The sequence below is a fragment of the Hesperophylax consimilis genome, chromosome 19 (genome assembly GCF_061612785.1).
Source record: "Hesperophylax consimilis isolate HC1 chromosome 19, BYU_Hcon_1.0, whole genome shotgun sequence".
Lineage (NCBI taxonomy): Eukaryota > Metazoa > Arthropoda > Insecta > Trichoptera > Limnephilidae > Hesperophylax > Hesperophylax consimilis.
In genome coordinates this window covers 184,071-196,758 of record NC_142854.1, presented here as the reverse complement: position 1 = coordinate 196,758, position 12,688 = coordinate 184,071, and the positions used below count along the sequence as shown (strand labels likewise).

General features: G+C 36.7%; 1 protein-coding gene across 1 annotated transcript; it reads left to right on the top strand.

Annotated features, from left to right (window-relative positions):
• The first annotated feature begins 832 nt into the window (after positions 1-832).
• On the top strand, positions 833-3,364 carry LOC149414587 (uncharacterized). The gene is made up of 7 exons (XM_089643208.1): positions 833-1,072; positions 1,232-1,418; positions 1,552-1,761; positions 1,854-2,048; positions 2,476-2,508; positions 2,683-2,738; positions 2,973-3,364. The coding sequence occupies exons 1-7, from the start codon at positions 1,050-1,052 to the stop codon at positions 3,061-3,063; spliced, it is 795 nt and encodes a 264-aa protein (XP_089499334.1). The 5' UTR covers positions 833-1,049; the 3' UTR covers positions 3,064-3,364.
• The last annotated feature ends 9,324 nt before the right edge of the window (positions 3,365-12,688 follow it).

Below are 12,688 nucleotides of genomic sequence, written 5' to 3'. Positions count from 1 at the left end.
TTATTCATATTGCGTATGTACGGGCTTAATTCGTGCAAAACGTGTATGTAAGTGAAATAATTAAATTAGCGCCATCTATAAAAGAGCAGATTATGAATTCATTTAAATTTACCCTTAAGTAAACAATGGACATAAACCAAATGCTGTAAGACCCTGCGACCGTTATCTTACTACAGCCAACTTGATTTAGAGTCTTGCAGCATTCGGTTTATGTTTATTGCTTACCAACCGCCACTAAAGGTCCATTTCCAACATGATGGCTCTGGAAATGGGTAAACTGAAGGGAGCCTATCTGTGTTAACGTCCAAGTGCACGCCCAATAATATACCGACTGCTTCTGTGCCTGAAATACTATTGCTGTTACCTCTTCTGACACCAGAGTTCTCAATATCCCTGCTTGCCGCCTATAACAAGGAACAATGCTCTCCCTGGCCCTGCTAGAACTTCGCTTCTTGTTTTTTTACTGAATAACAACACACGAATAACGTGGTTAATAAATCTCTCAATAAAGCCAAGTACTTGGCTTCATCAATTGAATTACCTCTGACATCAATAATATAATTAACTCTTGTTGGTTCGCCCTAATCTAGAATATGCCTGCGTTATTTGGTCTCCATTCTATGATGTTCACATTAGTCATATCAAATCCGTACAGCATCGCTTCTTGGGTAATTGCTTGGAGGTTAGGGTTGGAAAGAGGCGATTACTCATACGATGAACTAAAAATTATCTCCAAGAAACAAACTACTACTATATAAATCCACAATAAGACCTAAACTCACCTACGCTAGCCCTATCTGGGGCCTTAGCATGAGAATCGATCGAACTTAACGATATCGGATTGCTAAGCGTATCTACCGACCATTTTATAACGACTTCCCTAGCATGAGAATGCTATTGATAACTCTAACGACATCGATAAGGCAATAAATACAAATCGATATACGCTGGCAATACTGGGACGGAATTGTCTATGAATTGAATAGACGTCAAACGTCAGATTTCAAGCGTGACCATTTTAACCGCCGTGTTTGTTTTAATATTTTACGATGTCGCAAGCAATGGTAGCTGGGTAAGTTATTTATTTATCTTTTTATGTGAAAGAATTTCCATTATTATCAAAGAGATATACTTACATTCTATTGTGTCAAAATTTTGAAGTTATTTTTACTAATATTTCAATCATACGCAGTATTTTAAGATATTCAAAATGCTGATATTATGATTTCAGGAAGAGAGTAAGGTCGACGACCAGTCAAATGGATTTGTTAACCAGCTATATGGCTGACCATTCGGAGTTCGCGGCTGGAAGGTTTGTGGGACCTCAGGGTTCCCAAAAAAATAAGGAGATGTGGCGTAATTTGGCGGAACAACTGGCAGAATTGGGTCCTCCTAAGTCAGCCGAGCAGTGGAAAACAGTGAGTATTTGTACCTACCTATACAAACTGGTTGCAGCAAACTTTGCTGACCTTCTAATATAATCTATCATCGAGACACTTGATATAAGACCGTAAATCACTTTTAACCTGACATTATTTTTACATTTTACAGACATGGCGTGACTTAAAATGCAAATCGCGCGCCCAAAACGCCGATGCCAAGCGAGCTGCCCTCACGACTGGAAACACTGCCGAGATACCGGTGTTAACTGACCTGACACAGAAGGTCATCAACATCATCGGCAGAGCCAGTTCTGAGGGCAGCGGACTTCCAGAAAGCTGTATAGGAGATGGACCTGAACTCATAATGCAGGATGTTGAGGTCACTAATGTCTTAAAATGTTAATATAATATATTCTGTCAAAATTTAGTTGATCTTTCATTATCAATGAAAATTATTTGTGTGTTTTACAGTATTCCGATGAAGTTGGAGAAGGGCCCACAGATTTGCAGACGGCGCAGTTAGCTTCCCCTTCTCGCCCGAGCAAGAAGAGGAAGCTAACTGACAAGCCAGATGTGGGGGTTCGGATGGTGATGGCGCAGGAGGCTAGCAACAAATCATCCAAGGAGCTTGTGGGAGCTATTAATAATTTCTCCAATATTTTTAAGGTATTTCCTATTTCTCTTCGAATCACTCCCAAATACAGCGCTACACGTGTAAGTTGCCAGATTAAAATATAAAGAAATAGCGTCAATTCATGTTTAAATTCATTCAATTTATAAGTGTGAGTAAGTTCAACTTATAAGTGTGGCACTGTACTTTTAAATTAGAATTAAATCTTAGTAGAACAAAATAAAATGCCCAGCTTTGACTTATTTCATTTATTTATTGTACTATTTTTCCATTTTGCGCGGTGGAGTTTTTATTGATCTGTTTGTTTAGATATTCTTTGTGTTAAAAAAATTTAATAAACATGTAAAATCCAGCTTGGCGAGAAATTCAAAATGAATAAATTAATTTATAATCTTCCTTTTAGTATGTCGACTACCTATTGTTATTTAAATTAAATTAATGAGTTGTTATTTATCATTTCAGAGTTCAATGGATCGATTTGCTGACATTTTTGAGGTATTTCCTGTTCCTTTTTGTAATTATTTGTCAGGGCACCCCGAGACCGGGCAAGATACAGTGTCTACATAGACATGGTGCTTTTCTGGTCTCGTCTCACTGGCACTAATAACTAATTTACTATAGAAGGTAAATTAAGTTAGTAAATTAATGAATTATCATCTCTTGTTTCAGAGATACACGGCAGTGGAACGTGAAAGGGTTTGTTTACTCCAACGACAGTTGGCGAGGTATTTATTTGCTATACATCTATACAGGCTTTTAAAAACATTTAATGTACAAAACTGAACAAATTAAATTAAATATTGCATTATTTAATATGTCACTTGAGAGATTGCGAAGTATGTTCACAAGGGATGGAACACGATTATTAACAATTGTCCTTGGAGAGGCAAGCAGTCCAGCTAGGAGGTACGATGAAAGTAGAATGAATAAGATCTCTAATAAAACATTTCTAATTCTAGACGAACTCAACCATCGAAACAACGGTCAACATCATTTGCCAACTCGCCCAACTATACGTTGCAGTTGGAGTCAGAGGATGAATACGATTAGTACTATTGAAGTTCTTTTTGTGAAATATTGCATGCAGCGCTTTGCATATATGTATATTTGATTAGAAGCATTTCTTCAAACTCTTGCAATGTCTCTGTGAGGCGTGAATTGTTTTTACAATGTAGGTACATACAGTACAATGTTTTAAAGTACTATTGAAGTTCTTTTTGTGAAATATTGCATGCAGCGCTTTGCATATATGAATATGTACTTGATTAGTAGCAGTTCTTCAAACTCTCGCAACGTCTCTGTGAGGCGTGAATTGTTTTTACAATGTAGGTACATACAATACAATGTTTTAAAGTACTATTGAAGTTCTTTTTGTGAAATATTGCATGCAGCGCTTTGCATATATGAATATGTACTTGATTAGTAGCAGTTCTTCAAACTCTCGCAACGTCTCTGTGAGGCGTGAATTGTTTTTACAATGTAGGTACATACAGTACAATGTTTTAAAGTACTATTGAAGTTCTTTTTGTGAAATATTGCATGCAGCGCTTTGCATATATGAATATGTACTTGATTAGTAGCAGTTCTTCAAACTCTCGCAACGTCTCTGTGAGGCGTGAATTGTTTTTACAATGTAGGTACATACAATACAATGTTTTAAAGTACTATTGAAGTTCTTTTTGTGAAATATTGCATGCAGCGCTTTGCATATATGAATATGTACTTGATTAGTAGCAGTTCTTCAAACTCTCGCAACGTCTCTGTGAGGCGTGAATTGTTTTTACAATGTAGGTACATACAGTACAATGTTTTAAAGTACTATTGAAGTTCTTTTTGTGAAATATTGCATGCAGCGCTTTGCATATATGAATATGTACTTGATTAGTAGCAGTTCTTCAAACTCTCGCAACGTCTCTGTGAGGCGTGAATTGTTTTTACAATGTAGGTACATACAATACAATGTTTTAAAGTACTATTGAAGTTCTTTTTGTGAAATATTGCATGCAGCGCTTTGCATATATGAATATGTACTTGATTAGTAGCAGTTCTTCAAACTCTCGCAACGTCTCTGTGAGGCGTGAATTGTTTTTACAATGTAGGTACATACAGTACAATGTTTTAAAGTACTATTGAAGTTCTTTTTGTGAAATATTGCATGCAGCGCTTTGCATATATGAATATGTACTTGATTAGTAGCAGTTCTTCAAACTCTCGCAACGTCTCTGTGAGGCGTGAATTGTTTTTACAATGTAGGTACATACAGTACAATGTTTTAAAGTACTATTGAAGTTCTTTTTGTGAAATATTGCATGCAGCGCTTTGCATATATGAATATGTACTTGATTAGTAGCAGTTCTTCAAACTCTCGCAACGTCTCTGTGAGGCGTGAATTGTTTTTACAATGTAGGTACATACAGTACAATGTTTTAAAGTACTATTGAAGTTCTTTTTGTGAAATATTGCATGCAGCGCTTTGCATATATGAATATGTACTTGATTAGTAGCAGTTCTTCAAACTCTCGCAACGTCTCTGTGAGGCGTGAATTGTTTTTACAGTGTTGGTACATACAATACAGTGTTTTAAAGTACTATTGAAGTTCTTTTTGAGAAATATTGCATGCAGCGCTTTGCATATATGTATACTTGATTAGTAGCAGTTCTTCAAACTCTTGCAATGTCTCTATGAGGCGTGAATTGTTTTTACAATGTAGGTACATACGATACAATGTTTGAACATGATGAAGCACTATAAGTCAGTTTCCTTGTTTAATATATTATCATTCGTGGGAGAAGTACTTTTGCACTAGTTCGTCTCTCACTCTGCGGGCTGCAACAACCCTGCTGACATCTTCAGGCTGGTGCAGCAGCTCAACCTCTCTTAACTCTACATTATCATTATAATAGTCTGTTAATCTGAAAATAGAGAACAATTTATTAATATTTTGTACTGTTGCCTTACTTTTTTAAATGCATATAGTTCAACAAGGAAACTGACTTATAGTGCTTCATCATGTTGTATAGTATAGCACAAGTAATAATTATTTGACCAGCAGCATCGGGCTCATAATGGAGAACTCTGTCTTTCCTGAGGCAACGGAATATAGCCTTCCATGCCCCAAATAGGCGTTCTATGGAACATCTCGCCTCACAGTGCGCCTTTGTGTATCTGTATTGGGCACTCCCCTCGACTGCATTCAATATTGGTGTCATCAGATAAGGCTCGAGTGTATATCCAGAATCGCCTGATTGAAACAAAACACCCATTATAATAGGTACATATAACTACTAAGTTATGATTTTTTTGCCTTTTTTTAAAATGAGTTGTTGAAATACATACCTAGCAAGAAATATGTCCCAATTCTCTGATTGTATAGTCTGTTCATTTCAGTTTTGACTAAACTATTATTCCAAATGAATTGGTCATGGACAGTACCTGGGAAGCGTGTGTTGATGCTCAATATTTTCAACGTAGCATCGCAGACCTGTTTATCAAACATAAAAAACCTTCAATAAAATTTGAAAACAACAATCCGGCTGTTTTATTTCTGAAAAAATATTTACCACTTGAACATTCAGCGAATAAAATCCTTTGTGGTTTTTGTACTGCTCCTCGTGTCTGGAAGGGGTGACGATGGCGATGTGGGTGCAATCGATGCATCCCAGAACATGTGGAAAGTTTAATTTTTCCCTAAAACTACTCTCTACTTGCTTGCGGGCTTCATTTGTAGCCGGAAAATGTATCCATCTTCTGTACAGATGTTCTAAAACTGCTTTCATAAACAGTTTTATGCACTTGCTAACGGTAGTTTGCCCTATCGCCAAGAAGTGATCTTGGCCTACTCCACGTTGGTAGCTCCCTGTAGCAAAGAAGCTGATGGGTGCGAGTATCTGTCAACATCATAAATAATACAACTAATTAACAAACTTCACTTTTGATCATTTTAATCACTTTATTGTGAAAAATTATCATCAGCAATCGAAACAAATTTATTTATTTCACGTGGTCGTTCCAGTGGTGGATAGATTTATATTGTGTTATTGTTTTACTAAGATATCAATAATGTTTAATACTCTCACTTTAATGTATACTGGAAGTCCTAATGTATTTTTTGACACTAGAAAAGGAGTTAATTCATCAATGAGATCTCTAGCCATAATGCGAGATATTCGAAACAATTGTCTGAATTCCGTCTCTGCAAGTTCGAACGGATTCAATTGATCGCGTAAAAGACGCCTTTCAATCCTACGATCTTCCCTAACCTGCCTCCTTTCATTGAACCAGAAATTTTGCATAATGAACGACATTATTAAAAAAAATATGTATATCGACAGCCAACCAAAGTTTTAACTGACACTCAAGACCCCACGTTATATTCGGCGGGCTTTTAGCAACCGTCGGTCGGAAGTTATCCTATCGATACATTCTCATGCTCGCAATTTTAACGATACCGTCGCTACTTTGACCATAGACAAGAAATTTTAACAATCGTCGGTTGTTATATTTTGATCGTGCTAGCATATGTCGTTAAGTGCTCATTGATGACGTATTTTAACGATATCGTATTGCTATAGGGCTATATCGACTTCTCATGCTAAGGCCCCTGGGCCCACGCTTCAGAGTCTCACTTAAAAAGACTACAAACATTTAAAAATAAAGCCATTCGCATTGCCCTGGGAGCTCCTAGTTGGATGAGGGTTTCTCACAGGGATGTGATGCCCAAAAAAATTAATTCCCCAGAATTAGAGGTGAAATTTCCCTAGAATTCCCTAGATTCCGGGGGTACCACCTTGGCGAAATACGCCCGCAAATAATAATATAACACACGCGTCGGGGGGGGGGTAGTCATTGAAATAAAGGTCTTTGAATATGGTACTTCTTTTATTTTCAAATATCACATTTAAGTCGTTAGTTATCTTACATGGAAATTTTTTATTTTGCTGTTGGCAATTTTTAATTGTTGTTTCTCAATGGCAACACCGGCTAACCAAGCTGACAGATCTCGTGTGTCAAACCAATTTATGATTGTATGCATAATTACATTTATTTATTAATAAGAAGTATTTCTCTTCAATTTTGGTATGTGGCACTATATGTCATGAGATCTATGATGTTGCTAAAATTATTTCAATCATACAAGATTACAGGAAATACATTTCAGTCAGACAGGTACATGGTATAGAGGAGAGGTTATAAGATTAAATAATTATTTACAATTGGATACTAAGAAGAGGTAATTATTTACAATTCCGACACACTAAATAGCTAATTATTTTAAATGCATTACTTGCCTACTTTAGTTATTATTTATTACAGTTTAAATTGAAACGAAATACTGCTTTTGTTAACGATACCAGCGTGGCGGAATAGGCAATAATTTTGAAAAAACATAGTAAATTGTTAAGGTCAAATACTAGCAATATATAACCTAGCGATGCCTTCATCTGAAATTGTATACGTTTTACCGGGAAGTAGAAGATTACAATTCCAATAAAAAATGCGCTCATATCTAATTTCACAATAGTTTGACAGTAAATGAGTAGTTTTAATTTTTTCACTAAGTTAATCCTATCTTCTTTCCAAATGTGAATCCAATAGAGCTTTGAATTGGTTTGTATTAGTTGCATCGATGACATATTGTGGGAGTTTGTTCCAAGCATCCACCACCCTATTTGCATATGGTTACATAATTTGTATATAATTGTAATGTATATAACATATGGTTATATAATTTGTATAACGCTGTTTTTCTGAAATACCATCTACAAATGTATGTCTGTTTTGCAGATTAAGGCATCGATAGGCTATATTCATTGTAATTGGCTTCTGTGATTATGGCTTCTGGTTATCCGCCGAAGATTTTAATTTAGATTTTAGCAAGGAACAAGAAGATTTGGATTGACAGTGTTATTAAAAGTAATAATTTTTGGATGTGGATTGTGCAATATAATTGTGAATGAGGAATACTTGGAGCAGGTGGATGAGTTTGTGTATTTAGGAAGTATGTTTACGAGAGATGGGAAGGCTGACAGAGATATTGAAAGAAGGGTAAATGCAGGTAATTCCGTTAATGGAGGACTGAACGCCGTTGGCGCTAACAAAAAACTGTCCAAAGAAGCGAAGTTAGCAGTCCACAACGGAGTGCTGGTACCTACCTTGATGTATGGAAGTGAGGCATGGAACTGGCAAAGAAAGGATGAAAGTAGATTGAATGCTGTTGAAATGAGATCTCTGAGGCGTATGTGTGGTAAAACCATGTTTGATCGTGTGAGGAATGTGGAGATCCGCAAAGAGTGCAAGGCTGATGTAAGCGTAATGAGTAAGATTAAGAAAGGGACGCTTAGATGGTTTGGGCATGTAGAGCGAATGAGCGAAGATAGGAGTGTAAGGAGGATATATGATGCAAATGCGAATGGTAGCAGAAGTCGGGGACGCCCGAGGAAGACATGGCACGATCAAGTGAATCAGATACTAGAGTCGGGCCATGTCAAGAGTCAGAATAATAGAAGAGTATGTATGAGACGATGTATGAATGTGAATGAGGCAAGAAGTGTGTGCCAAGACCGAGTTGTTTGGCGGTCCGTCCTCTCTGCCTACCCCTGCGGGGAAACGGCGTGATGGTTAGTTAGTTAGTTAGTTTATTTTTGGATGATTTGTATAGCGCCGTTTCAGTGAAATATAACCTCAAGGGCGCTTTAAATTATTAGTACAGATTGAAGTTTGGCACTTGGAATGAATGATACAGAAGTGAAATGACGAGGACATAAAGCGGGCAAAAATCTGTACTGTTACATGCCGAACAAAACCCAGAAGTTTAGTTAATCATAAATACTATTATCCAATTTGTCAACCAATGTTTTCCCTATTTTGAAATCTAAGCAGGAATTTGTTGAGGAAATTAATGTTTTGGAATGCAATATTCCGGATAATGTTTTGGTTGACAAACGGTTTCTGATTTTCGTTTTATTTAGATTAATTATTGTAAATAATCTCTCTACTGTTGCACTTGAGTGCGGCAAACACAGGATTGTTAAAATAAATTTTGAAAGTCTAGGAAATTTGAGGGTATCATCGCCCAATTTGGTTTGAGTAATTCTCAACCAAAATTGTAGTATCGAATCGTCAGGCGATGGGTCAAAATCAAAACATTGCAACTCTCTCCACTCTCTGTCAAGGTCATTTAAATCTCTCTCTCCTACCAGATTTGGAAATAACATTGCCATAGGAGCGATCGACCTGCAATGTTGTGCCTTGACATTAACCGGATCTATTTCTTTTAAATGTTTTAAGATTTGAACTGTTTTGTCTTTAAAATTAAATCTTTTTAAAATTTGGCTAACGCCTTCAATATAAAATTCTAAACATCGCTTTCTTAAATTATCTAGACTTTCAGAATCAACTTCAATTAGCCCGTTTGCTATTTTTCCAGTTAGCACACCACCCAAGTACACATGTTCTAATGTAAGAAAATATCGCGGATTGTTATGTTCAACATCTACTAGCTGGGTCCGGTTTAAATAATTCGGTTGTATTTTTTTTTTTTTTTTATATTTACTCCACACAGGAGGCCCTGAAGAAAATAATTTCCCTCGGGGCCTATATCATCTTTGGGGATGCTGTGTGGAGGGTCTTTTTTTGGAGAGGAAGGAGTGAACATGGGTCTTGAAGAGTCCCATGTTGTAGGAGGGAGGAAACACAGAGGCCGGCAGTTCGTTCCACAGCCGAGCTGTTGAACTTAAGAACGAATCGTAGAAGCGACCCGTTCTCATGTGACAAGTGTCAACTGTGTACAAATGTTGGGCGCGCGTTTGGCGTGTATCCCGACTACGCACCGGTGCCGAAGGGATCAATGACGCTAGTTCCTCAGAGCATCTTCCATTGTAATACCGATAGAACAAGGACAGCATACCTACCTGACGCCTGTGCTCTAAAGATTGCAGTCCGTTTGTTAAGATTGGGGAATCTATCAAACGGACCGCCCGTTTCTGCACAGAGTCAAGGGTTTTTTTCAGGTATTTTGGGGCTCCAGACCAGAGATGGCTGCCAAATTCGATAGTAGGGCGCACTTGCGATTTGTACAGGGTGAGCAGTTGTGTACTATTAAAGTATCTGCGGGCCCTGTACAGTACGCCCAGCTTCTGAGAGGCCAACTTTACTCTGGCTTCGATGGAGCCCCCGTACCTGAGCTGGTCACTTATAGTTACACCAAGCATATCAATGGAAGGCCTGTTCGGAAGATTGCTTCCGAACAATGTATATAACAACCTAAAAGAGTTTTTAGAGTTGATTCTACGCGGCTATATAGGAGATGGATTTTAATTTTTTCGGACTGCATCTCTAAATTGAGATCATTAAAAAAAGGTAATGCAAATTCTAAAAAATACAAATACATTTTGACTATGGGATCTCTGAGTTTGTCTAAGATAGAAGCGGCTGCTGGAATTTTTTCCTGAAGATGAGCATGGGTAAAGTATAAAACGAGTGCTTCGTATTGCTCTAGCAGCCTTTTCACCACTGCGATCAGGGATAACCACCTGGTTTGAGATGGGTGAAGAAGTTTGTGTGGTTTGAGCGACAAAAAATCCTGAAACTCGACTAACTCAGACTGTCGCTTATAACTGTTTTTTAAATAGGAATATACGTCCCTTGCTAAATCTTCCACGCCTGATGGAATCTTTTCACATGCATTGCTAGCACACAAGTGAAAAGAGTGACACACACATTTCATAACAAAAAGACCTGGTATATCATTTTTTAAAAGAGCAGAAAGCGAATGCCTCGAACCCATCATCACATTGGCACCATCTGCAGCAAAGCCCACCATATTAGCAGCATATGGGATATTATTTTTACAAAAAAAATCTTTAATTTCATTATAAATACTATCAGCAGTTGCAGAAGGCACAGGAACTAAGTTCAAAAATACATCTACTATTTGGTTTATACTATTATCAAAAACTCTACTTATTAAGGCTAAATGTTTAATGCTGCTAATATCAGTGGACTCGTCGACAATTAATGAAAATTTATTGTCCCTTAACAACTTACAAACATTTTCAAACCCAACACTCCCCGTGACGTTGTTGACGATTGCTGTGCATTTCTTTCTGCCACAAGTCACCTTTTTGGCAATTTCAGAGTCCGGATAGAGAGCTTGGCCTAACTTGCTCAGATGGTCCATGGCTTTAAATGGAATGTTGTGTTCTACAGCAAAGGCGGCCAACCTGAAATTATAAATAAATAATTAACAATATAGTAGATACAATAAATTTAGAAATATGTAATAAGAATTGGGAAGATTTATTTCATAATAATATACTATAGATTAAACCTTATCATATTGTAAAATAAATTATAAGTACATTTTAAAATCAGTAGTGTAAAGATGTACCATACCTTATCTCAGCTTCTTTTATTTTTGCGGCTTTTGTCGTCAGTTGTTGCACCCTAGGCATTGATAACAGCGTGTGTTGGGAAGCGGCAGCTCTGATATTAGTAATATGTTTTGTTCCCTGGGCATGTTTTTGGATTTCAGATTTGCCACATACAAAATCTTTACTACAGGCATGGCAAAAAAAAAATGTTGGCCCCTTCTTACTTCTTTTCAGCCAGCGTTTGAAATTCTCCTCACATTCCCATTTTTCTTGGTATTTTTGGGCATATATTTTTTTAGGCTTCTTGGCTGAAGGAGCTTCTTCTGCATCCGAAAGGTTCCTCCTCGTGCCGGACGTTGAAGGAATATCCATCGTGGCCTGTAATAAATATTATATTATATTCAGGATGCACTTTACCAAACACATAATAGTATAAGTTGTGTTAAACACCGAATACATCAGTAAGTAGCTTAAGGAACTTGGTAGCTGAACATTGAACTTATAACTTATTCCTAATGCTATTACACTAATCCTGTAGTTTGCTAATTGTGTAACACTAATCCTGTTATATGTTTATTAATTGGAAAGATATACATCGATACTTAGTAATAATATGTAGGCTTATAATATTGTACTTTTCCAAATAAAACACTTTTTTCTTAGTAAAATAATAATATCAAAGTATGTATGTCACTTACCACTGAATTAGAAATGAAATTCCGAATAAAAATCACTTTTCAATATAAAAATCAAGCGCGATCACCTAATCACCTTTCAAAGCAACAGAAACTTCGAGAAAATTCCTTGTAATAAATAAACATGGATAAAAACGTAACCTGAAATCAATTTTTTTTTTTAAAGGATTCTCCATTCATCCTTTTAGATACATTTTGAGTTGTCAGTGTTAAAAACATTTCTTGTAAGTAAATCTACAATATTGATTCATGGAATGGGAATTTCTTTAAAAAAAAATTTGCGACTAGCAATACCAGTAGTATTGTCATATATAAAAAAAAAAATTTGCCCGAGTTCTAAATTTCCCTAGATTTTGTGCTGATTTCCCTTTTCCCTAAAGAATATTTTTCTCCCCTAGATCTAGGGAAATTTCCCTAGACATCACATCGCTGGTTTCTCAACTACACCGGGACTCTGAAGTTCCCCTCCTCTAAGCGGAAATATTTTGGTATTGTTTAAAACATACAGCTTAACCGGTAAGTAGCCGAGTTGACACATGCGTATGGAAAATTTGATATATTGTTTTCCATACGCAAGTGTGAAATTAATATTACAAAATAAAGTTCTT